The sequence below is a fragment of the Haliotis cracherodii genome, unplaced genomic scaffold, assembly GCF_022045235.1.
Source record: "Haliotis cracherodii isolate W230 unplaced genomic scaffold, xgHalCrac1.p SCAF_3, whole genome shotgun sequence".
Taxonomy (NCBI): Eukaryota; Metazoa; Mollusca; class Gastropoda; order Lepetellida; family Haliotidae; genus Haliotis; species Haliotis cracherodii.
Genome location: NW_027266286.1, coordinates 44,383,254 through 44,403,110, shown reverse-complemented (window position 1 = coordinate 44,403,110; position 19,857 = coordinate 44,383,254). Strand labels below are relative to the sequence as shown.

Genomic DNA, 19,857 nt, shown 5'->3' with positions numbered 1-19,857 from the left:
TCGTCCTTAATTAGCTGAGTGGTGTTAACCACATCATTTCCATCATTCGTGTTTAGTTTTTACTTTTACAACTTCTTGTCATACCTAGCTGATGCACCTTCAGCTGCAGTTATATAACGCTCGAGGATTGCCTACTGCCAACTTGTATTTTTATAGGTCACTTATTAGACTCAAATTCCACATTTGTAAAACATCCACATTGTCCTCACACAGTAAAAAAAACCCAAATGCGTGTTCCGAAATCATCATGAGTGTAACACTGAGTCCCATGGGAATCTCTTGTTACGAAACTCATTTAAACAAGAAGATAATAAAATGAAATTTCACCAATCAGTCGACACGAAGTGAGTCGTCAAGAGCAACAAGCCGACTGTAGGTGTAAACACCATGTCTTTGCCACTATTGCTTAACGTTCACGGCACATTCAGCAAACGACGCATTTATTAGTTGAAACTACCCACCCAAGTTTCAGACAACCTGGCACACTCAGAAAGGATTTCGAGGCCTGCTTTGTGAGCCGCGTTAATATCAATGTGTGGCACGTTCAACTTGTTTAGCGGGAGTTCAAATGCTCGCAGATCTTTGACAGTGTGTTATATAAAGAACAAATATGAATATGTAAGCAGTGAGAGTACCACGGGATATGTGCGGTAAGGACAACAACCTGACTCAATAGTGGGATCGCTAGTGGTTAAAACGTTTGTCGCGCCGATGGCCCGGTTTCGATCGGATTCGTGAAGAATCCGGGGTAGAATTTGTCTTCAACAACCCATGTTTGTCGTAAAAGGCGAATGTGCTTGTAATATAAGAGGCGACTAACGAGATCGGGTAAGCCAGGCTGGCTGACTTGGTTGATGCATGTCATCGTATCCCAGTTGCGTAGATTAACGCTCATGATGTCAATCGCTGGATTTTCGGGTCCAGGCTCGATTATTTACACACCGCCTTCATATAGCTGAAATATTGCTGAGTGCGGCGTTAAACAAGAAACCAACCAATCAAAAATCATACTGTTGGATGCGGAGTAAAGTCCAACTTGCCACAATAACGCCCATCACTGACGTTCAATGGATACGAATCAATTAGAACCTCCCTACGAAATGAATGGGCATGTTTCTTTGTTTCCTGTATTCACATTTCAGTGTCGCTGTTGCATGCATTTGACACCTGGTGACCATATTTGCATCATATATTTCATTAGTGCGGCGTTTAACAACAAACAAACAAACATTTCCTGGCCATGTCACAGACTCGGTTCTTACAGCAGGAAATACGAGACAAACACGAAACGATATTCACTCACTCTTATCTGATTGTGGTACATTCTACAGGTATATCATGAATACAAGTAAACGCAGTCTATAGCGACTGAAGCCAGGTAATATTATGAAAGTCTTTTGAGTGTATAATGTATAGATCCGTGTTTACAGAGAAACACATCGAGTTGGTCAGTGTGCTCAGTCAAGGGTGTATAGTTGTGAAGCAGTGGTTCCTTTTAATTATGCAAGAAGGCCAAGTGTGCAAAGGTTGGTAAGTGAGCGTGTTTGATTTTACGCCGCATTATCACGGCAAGAGACACAAGAGAATCGAGCGTGGATTCGGAAAAAAAAAGATTTTTCCAATGGGTGAGAGTTTGGCTTTACGTCGTTTTCAGCAACTTTCCAGCAATATCACGGAGGGGGATATTTGATGTGGGCTTCACAAATGAATCCTCAACCAGACTGGGAGGTGAACTTGGTAAGGCAGCTTGCCGTGCTTGAATTGCACGCACACAATCACCGGTAGGAATATGTAGATTAGTTATCTCCTTCTGCACAAAGACGCGTATTCTGCTGTTTATAGTCTCATAGTGTTATACCGTTCATGTGTAGTGCATGGATTGCTTTGAGTTGTAACTTGTGCAGGTAGAAGTCACCTTGGAACGTCATTTTTCACAGACTACCGGTATCCTAACAGTGAGTATCGATCAAAATTATTTTCAATATAATATTTTAATATAAACGATTCACTTTGATCCCTGTGACTTGCCTTCGGATTTGTTTGTGATCATAACGAGTGGGGCATGTCACGTTCCCCTTTTTTTCAAATGCCTTGGATCATCATCATTTAGAGCACAAAAATGGAGGTCCGACAACTGGTAAGTAGTCTATATTACGCTCTTTGTAAACTCATCTGACAGGTAATTGGCCTGGCTCGCATGGGGTACACAAAATACTCAACCCGAAAAAAGAACTGGAATTTGTACTATCCCAAATACAACATGTTTTACATTTAATAGTCACAAACACAAACTCGTGTTATAAACCTCCGGTGACGTCATCCTATTGTTCTCCAGTCGGGTTAGATATCATAAACAGGGACGTTGTAATGTCCCTGGGAGTTTATAGGATATTCAAGTTATATTTGCAATTTATAAACCTATTCATTGGGATCGCTATTAAGTAAGAGACTTCTTTCTGTAGGCATTAACACCTATTGTGAGGTTTTACTTTCCAGTCGGGTTAAATATCATAAACAGGGACCTTGTAATGTCCCTGGGATTTCATACAATGTCCTGGGTATTTTATTAATATAATTTCCGTTCAGATTGTAACATGTAATGAAATGTAAAATCAAATGACAAATGTTTTCTTTATATTCCCGAGGATCGAATTCGCAACCTACATATCTGTAGCCCAGTGAGTGTACCACGAGGCTACAGAGGTGTTCATAAGCCTCACTGTGTTTAGAATGTCCTTTTCAAGATCCGTACGCCAGCAACAGATATTTTATGCACGTTTCCTAAGGCTCATGAAAAGTATGTTCGAAACATAAAAATGTTGATAAATGTTGTTTTAAGTTTCTTTTTTCGGTTTATAAGCATGGAAAAACACTTGTCCTGGTGGTCCCTCTCCCCAGGGCATGCTCTGTCTACCAAAACCTCGTGAGCCTGTTTTCTCCAATACTTAGAAAAATATTATGTGGGTATCGCCATTATGAAAAGATGTGTTTTCTGACAATGGTAAAACCTGGGAAGAGGTTTTACATTTTTACCAAAACCCTGGTATGAGGGTTTTGTAAATTTAGTAAAACCTCATCCCAGGGTCTTTGTAAAAAGGTAAGACCTCCATACCAGGTATCGCCACTGAAAAAAAATACATTCCCGATACACACAGATTTTTCATCACAGGGTCTTACTTAAAGGCACATACCCGGACTTCTGCACAAAGACAATAGAAAACAACAGCCAGTAACATCCTTTAATGAAACTTAAATGTAAAGTAGAGAGACTCTTTTGGGGATAGACCTTCCAGACTTGCCTCAGTCGTTGAGTCTACAGAGGTACCTGCCGAAGTACCTGCAGAAGCAGCTGTCTCAGTTGCGGAAGTAGTTGTCTCAGTCACTGAAGTTGGTGGCGCACAATACACTGTCTCCGTCTTTTTAGGAATCTTCCTTCCGATAAGGTCTGAAGCCTTGGACTTTAGATCGTCGCTGGTGCGTTTGCAGATGCGGACAGCACTACTCCGGTGCCCTAAAAAATATTTGTTATAGTTAATTACAACAAAGTATACAACCGTATGTTCTAAACATCTATAAAGCATTAAGCCACTTTAGAAAAAATGGCTACATCAAAATACATTTTTATTGTAAAAATTAACCATTTCTATACGCTTGTTAAGGGCGTTTCATTTTATTAACAGATAATATTCGAAACGGTGATAATCATAAAATATTGGTAAAGGACTGTCCTATACATTGAACTAAACTTACCAGTTTGTTCGCAAATCTGCTGCTCGCTTACTACCGCTTCATACAGTCTGGTTGCAGCTGTCGCGCGCAGTGAGTGATTAGTTTTGTTCCCAGAAACACCTGCAGTTTGGCACAGACGCTTGACTGTAGCTTGCAAAGTGTTATGACCAACTGGTGTTTCCATATACCACTTCCCCTCCTTCGACTTCTTTAGTGGCGTGTAATAAAAGGCATTACACCTGGAATCTGTAGGAGGGCTGACATAATATTTTCAATAAGTATGACTTGTCATATTAGGAAACAATTTTTGCAGGATAGAATATAACATTTTGAATTCAGTTTGAAACACTAAGCTTTTGTGGTTAATTTCTCAAATTTCCCGTGCTTACAACAACATTTTGTATTTCTCAAATAGCCCCACGTAGCATCGTCCTTGATGGTCGATGTTTTCGTAAGCCCGCACTTCTTTTCTCTCCAACTTGCGATCTCTAATACCAATACAATACAATACAATATAGTTTATTAAGGTCTCACCATTTGTACAGCAGGGGTTTAAATAAAGCATTTTAAATATCTAAAATCTTAAAAGTACAAATGCCACCCAAGGGGGTTACGAGAGACTAGCATTAGTCTTGGAAACATCCTCTCTATACTTAAGATACCGTCTACCATTGTTGTCCACAAAAGGTCCGGTAATCTGGGGGTTCTGATGCAAGCGCAGAGCACGGTGTTCCTTGCCACCGCGTAGTGCAAAGTAGAGTCCTACGTTTATAATAAGAAATACGAATTTAAATTCACAATGTTATGTTTGCAGAAGCTGTTGTCAAAATGAATGCCTACTAACATTACACATGACAATGTTAAAAAAAGACCTGAAGATTGACAATTTAAGATTGTGAAACGATAGCATCAGTATTATAAAACGGATTACAGTTAGACTTTAAATATGTGCACCACAGAAGTAGGAAAACTGATTCTTACCTTTCAGATATACTATGGTGTCCAAGAGTTGTTGTGGATAACTCTCTCCGAGACATCCCTTTTCCCAGAGACAGTTTTCTTCCTCCCTTGATATTGCTTCTGTATGCTTTCTTACGTCTGGTCCTAGACCTGCACTACTTCACGCATTACTGCGTCCAGAGATTTTCTAGCATCAGCAAAAGCATCATCTTGCATTAAATTCAACTTACTTCCTCCAAGTTTCAAAGATGAAGCTAACGCTGTATAAAGACCATACGTGGTGACCGAGAGATACATACTACCATCTGCCTTCCTAGCTTCAAGCAAGAAGTATTTCAATGCCGTATTCATATCACTTGCATCCATATTTTCGAAGTCATTTTTTAATGCACCAAGCGGTATCATGAAATGTTCTGCAATGGAACGCTGACGCCGTTCCTCTTGCCACCTTCTAAATACGCAAACGGCCCAGTCGTTCTTGTATTTGGTCTTTTTGGGAACACCTACGTCCAGTTTCTTCTGAAGTTCTTCTTCAGACAATGGACATGCAAAACGAAAGTGAAAATCATCTGCGTCGTCACTAACATCCTTAGTTTCCACAAACTTACTTTGAATTAGAAATAGGTCTCCGCCTTCCTCCTCGCTCGACATCTCGAACTCAACTGAGAAAGACAACAACGTGTTCTTACCGTATGTATCGCACATGCACTATTCGGGGTCTTTCTATACGCTTATCCTGGCAATAGCGAGGTAGTAAATACCCGTTATAGTGCCCTAAATGGGAGACAATTAAATTTGCAGTAATTCATAACGTTTAACGGTTTCTAAGCCGGATAAAACACTCCTCCTCGGTTTTGGTGGAGAATGTTAAACCTCGGGAGTCGGGAAATCCCTCCTCCCGAGGTTTTTACATTCTCTACCAAAACCTCTGAGTCGTGTTTTCTCCGTTACATAATGTGTTATAATATCCCAGGGATTTTATGAATATAACTTCCGTTCAGATTGTAACATGTAATGTAAAATCAAATGACAAATGTTTTCTTTATATTCCCGAGGATCGAAATCACAATCTTCATATCTGTAGCCCAGTGAGTGAACCATAGGGCTACAGAGGTGTTGATAGGCAACACAGCTTTTTTAATGTCCTTTTCAAGATCCGAATGCCAGCAACAGATATTTTACAAAATGCTTCGCTCAAGAGGGACGGTCGGGTAGCCTAGTGGTTAAAGCGTTAGCTCGTAACGCCGAAGACCCGGGTTCGATTCCCGACATGGGTACAATGTGTGAAGCCCATTTCTGATGTCCCCCGCCGTGATATTGTTGGAATATTGTTAAAAGCGCGTAAAACCAAATTGACTCACTCACGTTTCGCTCAAGAACAGCAAATCCTTTAAATTGATTTGGCGGTCTATCTTCAGTACAGTAAAGTACAATTATGCCTTGACAGCATGTGTCATAAAGTCGGGTGAGGTGTGGTGAAATGGGGTTGAAGATTATTGCACGTGTGTGTGTGCGCGCGCGCGTGCGTACGTGCGTGTGTGTGTCAGTGTATATGCGGCTGCTAGTCCGGACTATTGCCGTCCACTGTCCACTGAGATACCATGACGCAGGTTAACATGAATATCCTACTCCACTCTGTCGGAGTATACTGACTCCAACTCGACCAGTCCTTTTGTGCCAAGAGAGCGGAAGGTCGGTAGTTCGATCCCCTGCTTCATACCAGGCGTTAGGAGTTGGTACTTTCTGTAACTCTGCCTGATGCTCGGCATTATTGGTAAAACAAAGACTTGTTGGCTCGGAGTCAGTACTATGTGTCTGAATGGGGTATCCATGGTAAACTGCGGCATGTTATCTGAATGGGTTATTACACTGACATGATTTCGAAATACTTCAAAAGCCACACACGTGCATCCGCGTCGCAATGTAGGTGAAATAGTCTTGGCCGCGTCGTTAAATTCCATTTCATCTAACTTCACCTATCACTGCAAACCTCGAAAATGTCGTTTTTCCGTATATGATCATCAGATAATATGATCGTTTGGTATCTTGAAACTCTTATAATTATAAAAGAGTCGATTTATTTGTGCTTTGGTTTTCATTTCTCTCTTTTTGGAATTTAAATCACATATGCGTCGTCTGCTAGTCAACGTGTGGACATAAGTCATTAATTGAACAAATCGACAGATATTCCCTTCTTAAACACTACCATTTACAGACATTCTAATCTTTATTTTTTACTATTTATTGTTTAAAAGTTTGAAAAAATTGCATTTCAAATAATGGCAAATTAATGTCTAATGCAGTGAAAACATTTTGAATTCATCATAATTTCTCTAATAAAAGTGAAACAGCAGATAGTGATATAACGGATAAGATCCATACTGTAATAAGCGAATTATAACTTATTGTTTCTTATTATGAATTAAATATACTAAAATAAGAAAATATAGTACAAACTAAAACAAAGGGTGTGCATATATGTGACAGACATAAAAAAACCCAAATAACAGCTAATGAAATTGGCACTTTTATAAAACATTTCAATTCCAGGCGAAGATAGCATAAGGAATTAACTTCATAATTAATCAATATATTGTACATTGATAGACCAGTTGGTTAAACTGTTTACTGTCTTAAATAGCAGACACTTCCCACAGAGTTGATTCATGCACCATGAGTATGAAATATATTTATTTTATGAAACAAACCCCAAAACAATCTAGATATGTATACAAAAGCAAGTCTAGCCAGCTCAAGCTAGCTCCATTCCAATGAATTCTTACATGACAAGCGTGATAAGACTGACCCAAACAACTACAGGCGTTTTGCACTAAGCAGATGCTTAGATAAACTTCATAAATGAAAGAATAATGGAACACATGGATCACATTGAAAAAAGTCTATTACAGGTCCACTGTCAGTATGGATTTAGAAGGGGATACGGAACATCAGATAATGTATTTGTTCCTCAAACATTAATATATTCTACAAAATGTAAACAGAAAAGAAAACACAGTTGTTTTGTAGACTTTCAAAAGGCCTTTGATTCAGTTGACAGATCACTATTTCTAACAAAGATATTATCAAATTAAACCCGAGGAAATGTATTAAAAATAATATCGGCACTATATCTCTTACGAAGTGAAAACTGACAAGGACATTTCGCAATCCTTGAACTCCAACATCGGGATAAGACAAGGATGCATTTTGTCTCCCACATTATTTAATAATTTCCTCAATAATCTTCCACTTTATATCGAATCTGAAAGTAAAAATATAACACTTAATGGTTTAAACATTTGTCATTTGTTGTTTCCCGATGACTCAGTACTAAATGCCGATTCCAAAAAAAACCTACAAGTGTATTTTGAGCAACAAATAACTCAAAGATCAATGGTGACAAAACACATGTTGGTGATACAAAAATACTAGTTACGGATAGATATAACTACATGTACTTAGGAATTGACCCTTGAAGATCCGGGATAGAATAGGTCTTCAGCAACCCATACTTGCCGTAAAAGGCTATTATGCTTGTCGTAAGAGGAGACTAACGGGATCGGGTGGTCAGGCTCGCTGACTTGGTTGATGCATGTCATCGATTCCAATTGCTCATTGATCGATGCTCATGATGTCAATCACTTGATTGTCTGGTCAAGACTCGAGTATTTACACATGGCTGTAAGATTGCTGAGTGCGGCATTAAACAACAAACAAACTTAGGAATTATATTTGAAGCAAATGTTAAACTTGAAAATAATGCTAAACCTCTCCTGTAAAAAGCCCTCGGGCCTACCACAAGCTTCAGTCTCCAATCTTTACCAAGATATACCTACCGCTCGTACTTGAAAATAATTCAAAACATTATTCGAGCCAGTAATCCTATGTAATAGTGAAATCTGGGGTATAGAATCAGTCCGCCTGAACAACTCTGAATTATTCATTCATTCCCGAGAAACAGCAGCTCAGATTTTGTAGATCCATGACTGAAGGATTTGCAAACCATGCTTACCGCCAACTGGGCCTCGACAAATATTATCTTTTAATGTTCATAATTAACGTGCTCAAGTGATTTGATGCACCTCGCGAGGTAAGGCCCGTACACCCATACACGTACAACAACAGCAGTCGTAGTGAAGAGGTGACACTGCTAAAAATATGACATGCATAGTTTGCTCGGTGTGTCGCTAACAGTTCTCAAGGTTCCTTTTCAATGTTTTGTAGTGCACCCAAAATTTCCTATACAATAAACCTCTCCTGCCTTTAGATTGCCGATTGTATACATGAAACCACCATCGGGGCGTGGGAAGAAATCTCGAATGTGATACACATAACTTCAGCAAATTATATATCTAAATTAAAATATAGATGTAAGCGGCAATGGCAGGTTCCAAATGTCGCGCGTACAAACGTACGCAAACATATTCGGCCATATTCAAATCCTCAAATGGTTTGCTGGTACCAACGCCATCAATATTAAGTCCCTGCTTGCAGTATATCGCTTCTATGAAATTCCCATGAAAAAGTGTCCTAGGGTGTTCTATATCCATTTTCGACCTCTTCCCTAATCGAATTCTCAAATGGTTAGACGAACGCCGTCAAAAGTTAGGCACGGCTTGCGCTTACATCGCCGCTACGAAATTGGCGTGTGCAAGAGCATTCTTCGGTTGTTCTTAACCCATTCAGACCTCGACCTCGCACCACGATTCGCCTTCATGAGTATACCTTATATTAAAAAAGTCGCATTCGTGCCAAAAGAAAACAATACAACACGTGGCTGTAAAGGCCTTGGTTAAGGTTAGCGCTTAGGGCACAAGATGGCGCCCTATTGGTTAACTGGCTCCCGGTCGGATCTTTGTAATATCGATCAGATCGTCTTGACATGGCGCCGCAATTTTGTTTGAAACAATTGCAAGTGATATGAGAGGTGGAATCTGATTGATCAGTAGGAGCGACATAGAAGGGATATGATTCGTAAAAGCCATTGGTGGCGCTGCGATCGAGTCCGGAAATTCCAGCATTGTTTGTGAAACTGGACTTTTATAGCCAGTTAACGTCCTTGCCTCGGGAAAATGTGAAAAAAACACCTTTTTTGAATAAACGAATAGAATGGGTATACCAATTCAACCTATTCTTAGAAAAAAAAACAATATTAAAAGAAATTCAGATTTGCTATCGCCAGCATTCAAAGAGACAATAAAGTCTAATTTAGACTCCCTATTCAAGGAAACTCTTCAGAAGCTAATGCAACCAAAGGCACAGGACACAACCTCAGGACATACAAGGTAGTTACAAATGAAATAAAATAAGAACCTTATCTCAGTCACTGTAAAATAAGGAACTATCGAGTGCACTTTGCTGACTAAGATTAAGTAACCATAAATTAACTACTGAACTTAGAAGACATAAAACACACCCACCCCACGACATCAGAGACTGTGCTCTACGTGATCAACGAACGGGCTGTGTGGGTCAAGCAATGGGGAAAACCTTGTTTGTTTATAGTAGTAACCTGATACATTCTGTGGGTAGTTCCATACTGAGAAGAATTTCTGGAGGGAGGGATGTGTCATACAAATTACTTGATAACAGTTTTACTGCTTCTGAGGGATCCTAAAAGAAAGGCTTTATTAAATTATTAATCTAATTATTTCATAAATAAAACTAAATACATTGAAAATAAGAAGTTTAATTTCGCATTGTTGTAATGTGTTCAATAATAGCTTCTGTTTGATTATTTGTTGTTAAACATCCGCATTATTCCAGCTATATGACGGTGGTTTGTAAATAATCGAGTCTGGACAAGACAATCCAGTTATTGACATCAAGAGCATCGACCTGCGCAATTGGGATACGATGACATTGAGTGAGTTTATAATGATAACTTAAACTGCTATGCCGTTATTTTCTCATATTTTCCAAGTTCAATGTAGCATACAATATATTTTTATGTATTAATTCCAACAGCGTTTGGTATTGGCACGTCATTAATTATATTCTATGGCTTCATTATTAGGTAAACATAAAGTCAACATTAATAGCCAGAAGACAATCTTCTTGCAATTTATTACCAGATAAGTGTAACACTAACCACCCGGTTATGTTATATGATTATAAGAATCTACAAAGACAAACGTCAGTAATACATGCACAACAACGATTCAAGGTCAGCCTTTCAGGTTTCATAAACAATGACAAGCAATCCTACCTCCACCCCCAACTACCGTCCATGTTTATCCTTGTTGCACACATATTTAAAGTTTCTGGATTCTCACTGTTGTATTCATTTTTTTGTACTAGCAGTCGGGTATATTTACCCCTGCAGTCATTAGGATGGGATGCATTGGATGCCTGTTGTCAAAACACAGGTCAGGCTGGACCTTCATGGTGTTTTGCATCTAATGCGTTTTATCTGTAGTGTAGAATGATAGATGTGTAGTTAATTGTCGAAACCTTTGTGTTCTATGGATCACTCTCGACAATTGATCCAAACAGTTTGGGCCTGACCGATGCTCAGTCAGGTACACACAAGTCAGGTACATGTAGTCCATTCGCCTGTGTTTATACCCAATGCTTGGGAAGGTTGTCAGTTGTGCAAGGCGAATCGACCCCTAGCTGGGTATGACTGATGCTCAGTCATGTACATGTACCAATAGCTTTCTAGTCACATGTGTATAATTTGCAGTGAGAATCCCCTTACGCCAAAAGTAGAGAGAAAGTAATACCTTCCGGACAAAAGCATTCCTGTGGAGCGTGGAGCACCAACAAAGCATTCCTGTGGAGCGAGGAATTTCCAACAAAAGCAGTCCTGTGGAGCATGGAATTTCCATTTAGCATTTAACTGTGCTGAGCAGTATTACATGTATAAAAAAACTTGTATGTTCAGAGATTGGGAAACTCCGCTTAAGATTTTAAAGTGTGTTTCTGCCACCGAACAAAAACGTTTAGGTAGAAGTGTGAGATGTTTTAATCAACGCCAATGGGATGCTGTGAGTTCCAATGTGGCGTATGCAGCATCTTCAGCTAAATTCACACAGTCTGTTTTTCTGAAGAAACAACTGTTAGACACTTTTCCCAAGATCTGGTAGAAGCAAGTCCATATGATCGTGTGTGGGGTGTGGGTCTATCACTGCATGACCCTAAAATTCTTAATCCATCTAAATGGAAAGGCAGTAATAGACTTGGTCAGATCTTAATGATGGTTAGAAATGAAATAATGAACACAGAGCCAAGTGAAAACTTATGACTTTAAATGTGTTACAGTGATGTAACTTGTTATTTTGAACAGAGGCAAGAAAACTACATTCTACTCGTGGAAGCAGGTCATGCGGATGCCACACACTCTAAATGACCCAGTCATAACAAGATTGCCTGAGTGGTTTCAAGATAGGGAAGAATGCCCGAAAGATGCAAAGAGAAAATTTAAAGACAAATGCAAGACAACAAAGAGAGTCATTATCAAGAAGATGAAAACCTTACCACTCAACGCTGATGAAGTGGATATGGCTACAAAACTGAAACATGCAGAGGATCTTCTCACGTTGAGTTACTCTTTAGAAGTGAGTCAAACGATCAGCCAAATCGTGTGTGAAATGTGTATTCCTTGTCTGTTTAATGAAGAAGGTGATCCAATCTTTTTGGGAGAACATTCTTGTCGCATGAAGGAGCAGGAGCAGGTGGATAAATACTTCAACAGGGCACTTGAGGATGCGGACAATGAACTGGTAATAGGAAAATGGATGAAACTTGTGACTGATGATCCACATCTGTGCACAATGCCTGCTTTCCATTTAGTACCTTACCAGTGTAAGGACTATCGTGACAATACATTCAAATCACGCGAATGGGTGAATGGTTTGAAGCAATGCGTTGTAAAAATGTTGAAGTTGCAAAAACGCTTGTAGACTGTTTCCATGTCATATTATTCTATCAGTACCAAATGAAATGTGTGTGTGTACTTTAGCAATGTCTATACTATGAATAAAACATAAATTATGCTTACATCTTTGTTTGTCTTCTTTTGATAGTTATCAAATGGTTGTTCTTTAATAGGTGTCTGTTGTCAGAGCTTCTCTCATTTCAACATGAAGCCACAACAGAGAAAGGTGGTAACAAAGAAACAGGAGAAGATGATAGAAAGTTACTATTTTAACCCGCTTGAACCGGGGGCTTTTTATGGTCCTGAGAAAGTTCATAGCGTTCTGAAATTAGCTCGTCAACCAGATCTCAGACTGAGCACTGTGAAACGTTTTCTGAACAAACAGGACGCCTACAGTTTACACAAGCCACCCAAACAGAGATTCAAAAGGCTGAGAGTTCGGGTGAATTCTATAAATGAAATGTTTGATGTAGATTTGACCGACATGACTCGTTACAGCAAGGAGAATAATGGTGTGCGTTATTTACTGGTGGCTATTGACATACTGAGTAGGTTTGCTTTCGCCTTGCCTTTAAGAAATAAGAGACCAGAGACAGTACTGAAAGCTTTCAAAGAAATAATTCAGGAACGAAATCCAATGAAAGTGCGTGTGGATGGCGGTTCAGAGTTTAAAGGAGTATTTAAAGTTTTTTTAGAAAAACACAATATCACTCTGACTGTTGCACATAACGAAAATATCAAAAGTAATTATGTGGAACGATTCAACAGAACACTGAAATCACTTATTACGCGTTACTTGACACATAATAACACCAAGTATTATTTAGATGCACTGCCCAAGTTGATGGACAATTATAACAACACCTTACATTCTTCTTTGACCAACCTTTCTCCAGTTCAAGTCAAGAAGAAGAATGAACTGAAAGTATGGGAACATTTGTATGTGAAGCCGTTGTTACTTAAAAAAAGCTCCAAACACAACATGTCAAAGTCATTTGTATTTAAAGTAGGGGATCTTGTTCGCATTCCATACCTCCGGAGACCTTTCAGTAAGGAACTTGATCTGAAGTGGACTCAGGAGCTGTTTAAGGTGGCTAGGCGATACAAGAGACAAGAGATAGCACAGTATAAGATCAAAGACTTTCACGATAAACTGATAGAAGGTACGTTTTATGCCAACGAGCTACAAAAGGTGGAGAAAAAGGAAAATGTCTTGTGGCAGGTAGAGAATATTTTAAAGAGAAAACGTGTGAAGGGAAGACCTACCTGTTAGTGAGGTGGTTGGGCTGGCCGAGTTCCTTCGATTCTTATGTGGAGGAAAGTGAACTGAAAGATATCTGATGGAAAGGTACATATTTCTCAAAAGCTCAGACTCCAAACAATCTTATTTTAACGAGAATACGCCTTATCATTTTCGTGTCAAACTAAATCAAAGGTTGAATTTTGATGGATTCCGGGTTGTGTCTTTAACGGAGATTAATTTTGGTAAACTTGACATCACCCACATGAATGATCCATATGTGGACGTGTTATGCAATCTGTGTGATAGTTCTTTGGCAGGTGAACAGCAGTTGCCTTTATTGAGACGGCTTGATCTCAGACAAGGTCCTTACTATAGCTTTGCCCATGAATACAATATTCCGATTAAAGTCAAAGAATCTCCACACATAGAGGTGCGTATAAAGGCCAGTAACGGCATGTCGCACTCATTTCTAAAGGAAGTGACATATGTGACACTGCACTTGAGACGGTATCACTTCGTTGATTAACCATGGAGTCCACACCTTTGTATGTTCCCGATTATGTCCAATGGACCCACTATTTCAAGAAACAGATGAAAGGAACATCTGCCTTAGTGAATGGTAAACCACAGGTGAAAGTGATCCCGACACGACTTCAAGTGAAGACCGAAGAACCCAAGATCAAACTGGAAGTGACATCAGAGATGCAGAATATTGTTGAGAGAGCCAATGCCAACGAAAAGCGACGGAAATCTTTAAAACGAGCTGTAGGTGATCGAATCACCACTTCAAAGAAGATCCGTCAGACAGATAACATTCCATCCAAGACCGCTAAGGTTCTCCAGTGTACCTCTGTTCGAGAAAACGACGTTTCCAGTTAACCATGTCACTATTGAATGATAAAGACTTTGAGGAACTGATACCGCCCTCTCTCAATCTGTTTATTTTACCACCATACCAGACCAGCATCCATCAACATTATTTTGATGAAGTGCGACCACTCAGCCAAATCAATGATTCTTCACTGTTGGAATTTCAAGTAACGAATGCTGGAAGTGATTACATTGACCTGAACCGTACCCGCCTACATGTGAAGCTCAAGGTGAAACATGCAGATGGCACTGATCTTTTTGACAAGGAACATATTGTCCCTGTCAACTTGTTTCTGCAGGCCCTCTTTTCCCAGTTGTCAGTGTACCTGCAGAATCAGTTGGTATCTTCTACAAACAACCATTATGCTTACAAGAGCATGATGAAAACTCTACTCAACTATGGAACAGAAGCTAAAACTTCACAGCTGTCATCTCAACTCTTCTACAAAGATGTGTCTGAATCCAACAATGATGTGGAATCGACTGACCCCTTCAATGGTCTGAGTGCAATCTCGTGGCAGTTTCATTAATACTAGTAAAGTCTTGACCATGTCGGGGCCATTGTATGAAGATATCTTTCACATGAACAGACATTTGGTCAATGGAGTGGATTTGACAGTGAAGCTGTACCGCTCCTCGCCCCAGTTCTGTTTGATGAGTGGCAAAACAGGTCAAGATTACAAGGTGGAAATTCTGGATACCTACCTGAAGGTGTGTAAACTGAAAGTCAATCCAGCTCTTACTTTGGCACACAACACCTTGTTTCAAGACAGCAATGCTTTGTATCCTTACACCAAAAGTGAGGTCAAGGTGACAAGCATCCCCACCACTCAACTGACACATACCATTGACAGTCTGTCGAATCCTATTGCTAATCGTTACATCGTAGGATTTGTACTCAGCAACAGCTTGAATGGATCTTACACTGGTAACCCCTACAACTTCCAATCTAGTATGGTGAAAAACATCAGCCTGTACATCAATGGTGCCAGTGTCCCCGGACGTCCCATGCAGGCAGATGACGTTGAGTCCTATGTGCAGATGTTCGATGGGATGTGTCTGTGGAAAGAAAATACAGGAAACGGAATCACTCGGAGCGACTTTTTGCTCGGGAGTGCCCTGTTCGTCTTCGACATTGATAAAGTATGCAGTGAATCCGACTATCTGAATCTGTTGAAATCCGGTAGCACCCGACTAGAAATCGCGCTCAAATACGCCCTCACCGAAACACTCAGTTGTGTTGTTCTGAGTGAAAGAAATTCCCTCATCGAAATTGACAAGACCAGGAACGTGTTTGTGAAGTAAAAAACATGAAAGCCTCTGACCTTGCATGTGCTATTCAAAGCGACTCCATCTTAAAGTACCATGTCTTAGGTGTGTTTGCCAAAGATACTTTACCTGTGCTAACTAGAGTCATGCTTGCACGTGGAGTGGGTCTCATTGTCAATACTGAACCATCTGGAAGACCGGGTCGTCACTGGGTGGCTATGTACTTCAAAGGAAATACAGGGGAACTGTTTGACAGTCTGGGTGAGCCAGTGAATTCCGTTTTTGACTTGTACTTAAAAACCTATGTCAATCAATACCAGCACAACAGAACCTCATCCTCCAACCTTTGTGGTCATTATTGTTTATATTATTTGTTGTATAAGTGCAAAACAGAACTTACCCAGATATTTGATGTGCATGTCCGTTTTAACAATGATGAGCAAGTTTATCTGTAATTGTTTTAATTTTTTTGTTATCTTGTCATACCTGTGTCATGTAACACAATACTGTACTTGTGTAACCCATTAAAAAAATGAAATAAAAAAATTAGTGTAGTCATTCGAGTTTGGTCTATAAATATAAGTAACTCAGCTGTATTGTCACAGTTGAATTATTGTGCTCAGAGTGAGATCATGGAACGTAAGTGTCTCTTACCAATACAAACACCTACCGCCATATCTGTGATTGGTGGATCTTCCTCAGGGAAAACAGTTTGGGTGAAAAGATTGTTAGAGCAAGCTAATCTGATGTTTGACAAACCTCCCAACCTTATTGTGTACTGCTATGCCGTATGGCAAGACATCTACAGTGACATGCAGCAAAACATTTCTTAAATTCTTTTTATGGATTCCGTTCCAACTGAGAATGATTTGAAAATGTGGTCTGAGCAATCTGAAAAGAACATGGTGTTGGTCATGGATGACATGATGATGGATATATGTAAAAGTCCACTGATGTTAAATCTCTACACTACATTGTCTCATCATTGGGGAATCAGTGTTATAAATATTCAACAGTCTGCTTATCCTAAGGGGGATTGTAACCGAACTTTTTCCTTGAATACACACTACTTCATTTTGCTATCTAACCCACGTTGCACATGAATATAAAATCTTGGCATCTCAAATATTTCCAGGACAAGCCAAATATTTTACTGAATCATTTCGTGACGCAGTGGAGGGAAAGAAATTTCAATATTTAATGATTGACGTATCACCCTATTCCGATCCTCAGTATGGGCGTCTGCGCAGTTGTGTCTTTCCAGATGAAGTATGTATTGTGTACCAACCCAAATAAAAGATACTGCTGAAAGTTATACCCACCAGTTGCCCGTCTTACCAATGAACAGATCAGTTGCTTACTGAGGTCATCATGGATGTTTGCGGACGATTTGAAGATATTGGTAACGATTGTTCAGTGATTTCAACCAATGCTGGAGTGTATGGGGATAGCTTTTGTGAGAGATTAAAGTCCTTCGCCAGTTTGCCCGTGCAAATGAAACAGTCTCTGAAGACTATGGCACAAGCAGGATTCATTTACACGGGTCAATCAGATAAAGTCTACTGTTTCATGTGTCGATTGCGTGTACATGTACATAAATGGATGCCAGAAGATGAACCACTAACTGAACATTTCAGGTTATCACCTCAGTGTAGTTACATAAACATGATAGCTTCTAATACCGAATGAGAGACATCGGCTATGGTGTATGAGGAATATTAGGGTCTAAGCATACATATATAAAAGTCACAATAACCTAGTTGGATCATTTCACATCGTGATCTCTTCACATCAATATGGGTGATTTACTGGAAAAACATCTGTCTTTTCTTCAGACACTACTGCAGGCTAATGTGAAGCAGAGAGTGCTTTACTTCAATATGTGTCATGTGAACAAATGCATGCTATTAATAGCATGATGTTAAACATTTTGAAAGGGAATATTCCGCTCTCATTGATGGATAAAACACGCTTGCACCGTCATAGGTTTCACATTAGAACATTGGCTGCCAAAGAAGGTTTTCCCAATCGGATTAAAAAGGTGTTGATAAGACATCATTCGATCTTGCCTATTTGCATTGCTGCACTGTTAGATTACCTACATCATGAGCAGACCAGTGGTTCTCCTGAACATGAACACATACCAACGCCTGATAGACAACCAGGAAAAGGAGAAGACAGCGACTCAGGAACAACAACAACAACAGATAATGACAGTGACTCCGGATCGGGAGACGAGTCCTCTGAGACTGAATGAGACCCCTGAAGAAATCACCCATGATGGAGCACAGATTAAAGCGAATACGAACTTGATTCTGGATCTACTTCTTAAGGATGTGTCATTAACTAAAACGATTGGCAAACTCACCAAACTATGGTACTTTATCAGGGATCAGATCAGAAACGCTCACTTCAGGCTGAATGATCAGTTAGAAATTGTGTTAGATAATGAGAATGTGTGGATCGGAACTAACGTTATTGACCTCATTCGTTTTACTGTGATGCATCGTGGGGCTGTTCCTACAGGCTACCGTGACTTTCTCAAACTTTTAAAAATGCCCCATGTACCAAAGCGGCTTTTGTATGAGCCAGATGCAAAGAAACAGAAAGACAAAAGAAAGAAGGCAAAATCATCTTTATATCTAAAACGACAAGCACAACATGGTGTGCCCGGTGCTAACACTACTGCAAAATTAAGAAAACTAGAGTCTTTCTAACTGTACATGCACATTGAATTCATGACATGTATGCTATGTAACTTTCTGATTGTAAAGCAATAAAATAATGCTAACACATGCATCTTTAATTATTACTATCTTCCATGTTCATGAGGACTCTGAGCTGCATCTCAAGTCTTTCTTTTCTGTCAACACAGAAGAAATGTCCATGCATATAATCAGAGTCATTGTAACGCACAGTGTGCTGGTCCTGAAACTCTAGCCCAAGGCTTACCCTCTGTTGCTTGGCTTTTTCCAAGATGGTATGAAGGGGCAGCTCATTCACTGCACGATCAAAGTATTGAGTGATACACTCGTCACAAACTATACATTTTGGAGCTCTATAGAAATATAAGTTCAAACTTAAGTGCAAACAGCTGCACACAATGAACATGAGTGGTGTGGCTGCTATTCAAAACAGTTTCAGATTGCTTCAAGACAGATGTATCAAGCGGGTGTATAATAGGGTAGTACTAAGAACTGCTGAATCATCTTGACCGAGTACACAAGCTATACAATATTTTTGAGAAAATGTTTACCATGGGATGGTACTAAAAACGTGACACTTTAAAAGCACAGGTGTTCCATTATGAAAGACTACATAAAAGGGATACACTTAATGAAAGAGCCTTATAGAGAGGTGGTGAGGTGAGTTGAAATTGGGTTTACACGTCGTGTCCAAAATTATTGCACTTATATAACGACGTGCATGTACGTGTGTGTGTTTGTGTGGCTGCCGATTTATAGTGCTAGCTCACTGAGATACCATGCCGCAGTTTAACATGAATACCCCACTCAGACACAGTATACTGACTCCGAGCCGACCAGTCCTTGTTTTAGCCCCTTAATGTCGAGCGCCAGACAGTGTAACAACAAGTACCATCTTTTAACGTCTTTTGGTATGACGCGGCCGGTGATCGAACACGGGACCTTCCGCTCTCCGGGCGGACGCTGCCGTATAGAGAGTGTGTTACTAAAAACTCGATATTGATTAAAAATGAGAGAGTAACAAGTGGTGGCTTTGTGGATTCGTTCTTGTTAAGTCAATAGGGCTGCTGTCTGGTCAAACAGGAGAGTATCTAGAAAACGTACTAATTAAAAATCGTATACCATCACTCACAAGCAAAGTATAGTGAGTCAGAAGTATATGTATACACCATTTGTATGCTAGGTGTAACAGCTGATACCAT

At 39.7% G+C, this 19,857-nt stretch overlaps 2 protein-coding genes across 2 annotated transcripts; both read left to right on the top strand.

The window, feature by feature from the left end:
- Positions 1–5,553: 5,553 nt before the first annotated feature.
- Positions 5,554–12,593, top strand: LOC139475450 (uncharacterized). Its single transcript, XM_071258660.1, has 2 exons — positions 5,554–5,624; positions 11,978–12,593. The coding sequence occupies exons 1-2, from the start codon at positions 5,554–5,556 to the stop codon at positions 12,591–12,593; spliced, it is 687 nt and encodes a 228-aa protein (XP_071114761.1).
- Positions 12,594–15,230: 2,637 nt separating this feature from the next.
- LOC139475449 (uncharacterized protein F54H12.2-like) lies at positions 15,231–15,986 on the top strand. Its single transcript, XM_071258658.1, has one exon. It carries the CDS (start codon positions 15,231–15,233, stop codon positions 15,984–15,986), a length of 756 nt encoding a protein of 251 aa, XP_071114759.1.
- The last annotated feature ends 3,871 nt before the right edge of the window (positions 15,987–19,857 follow it).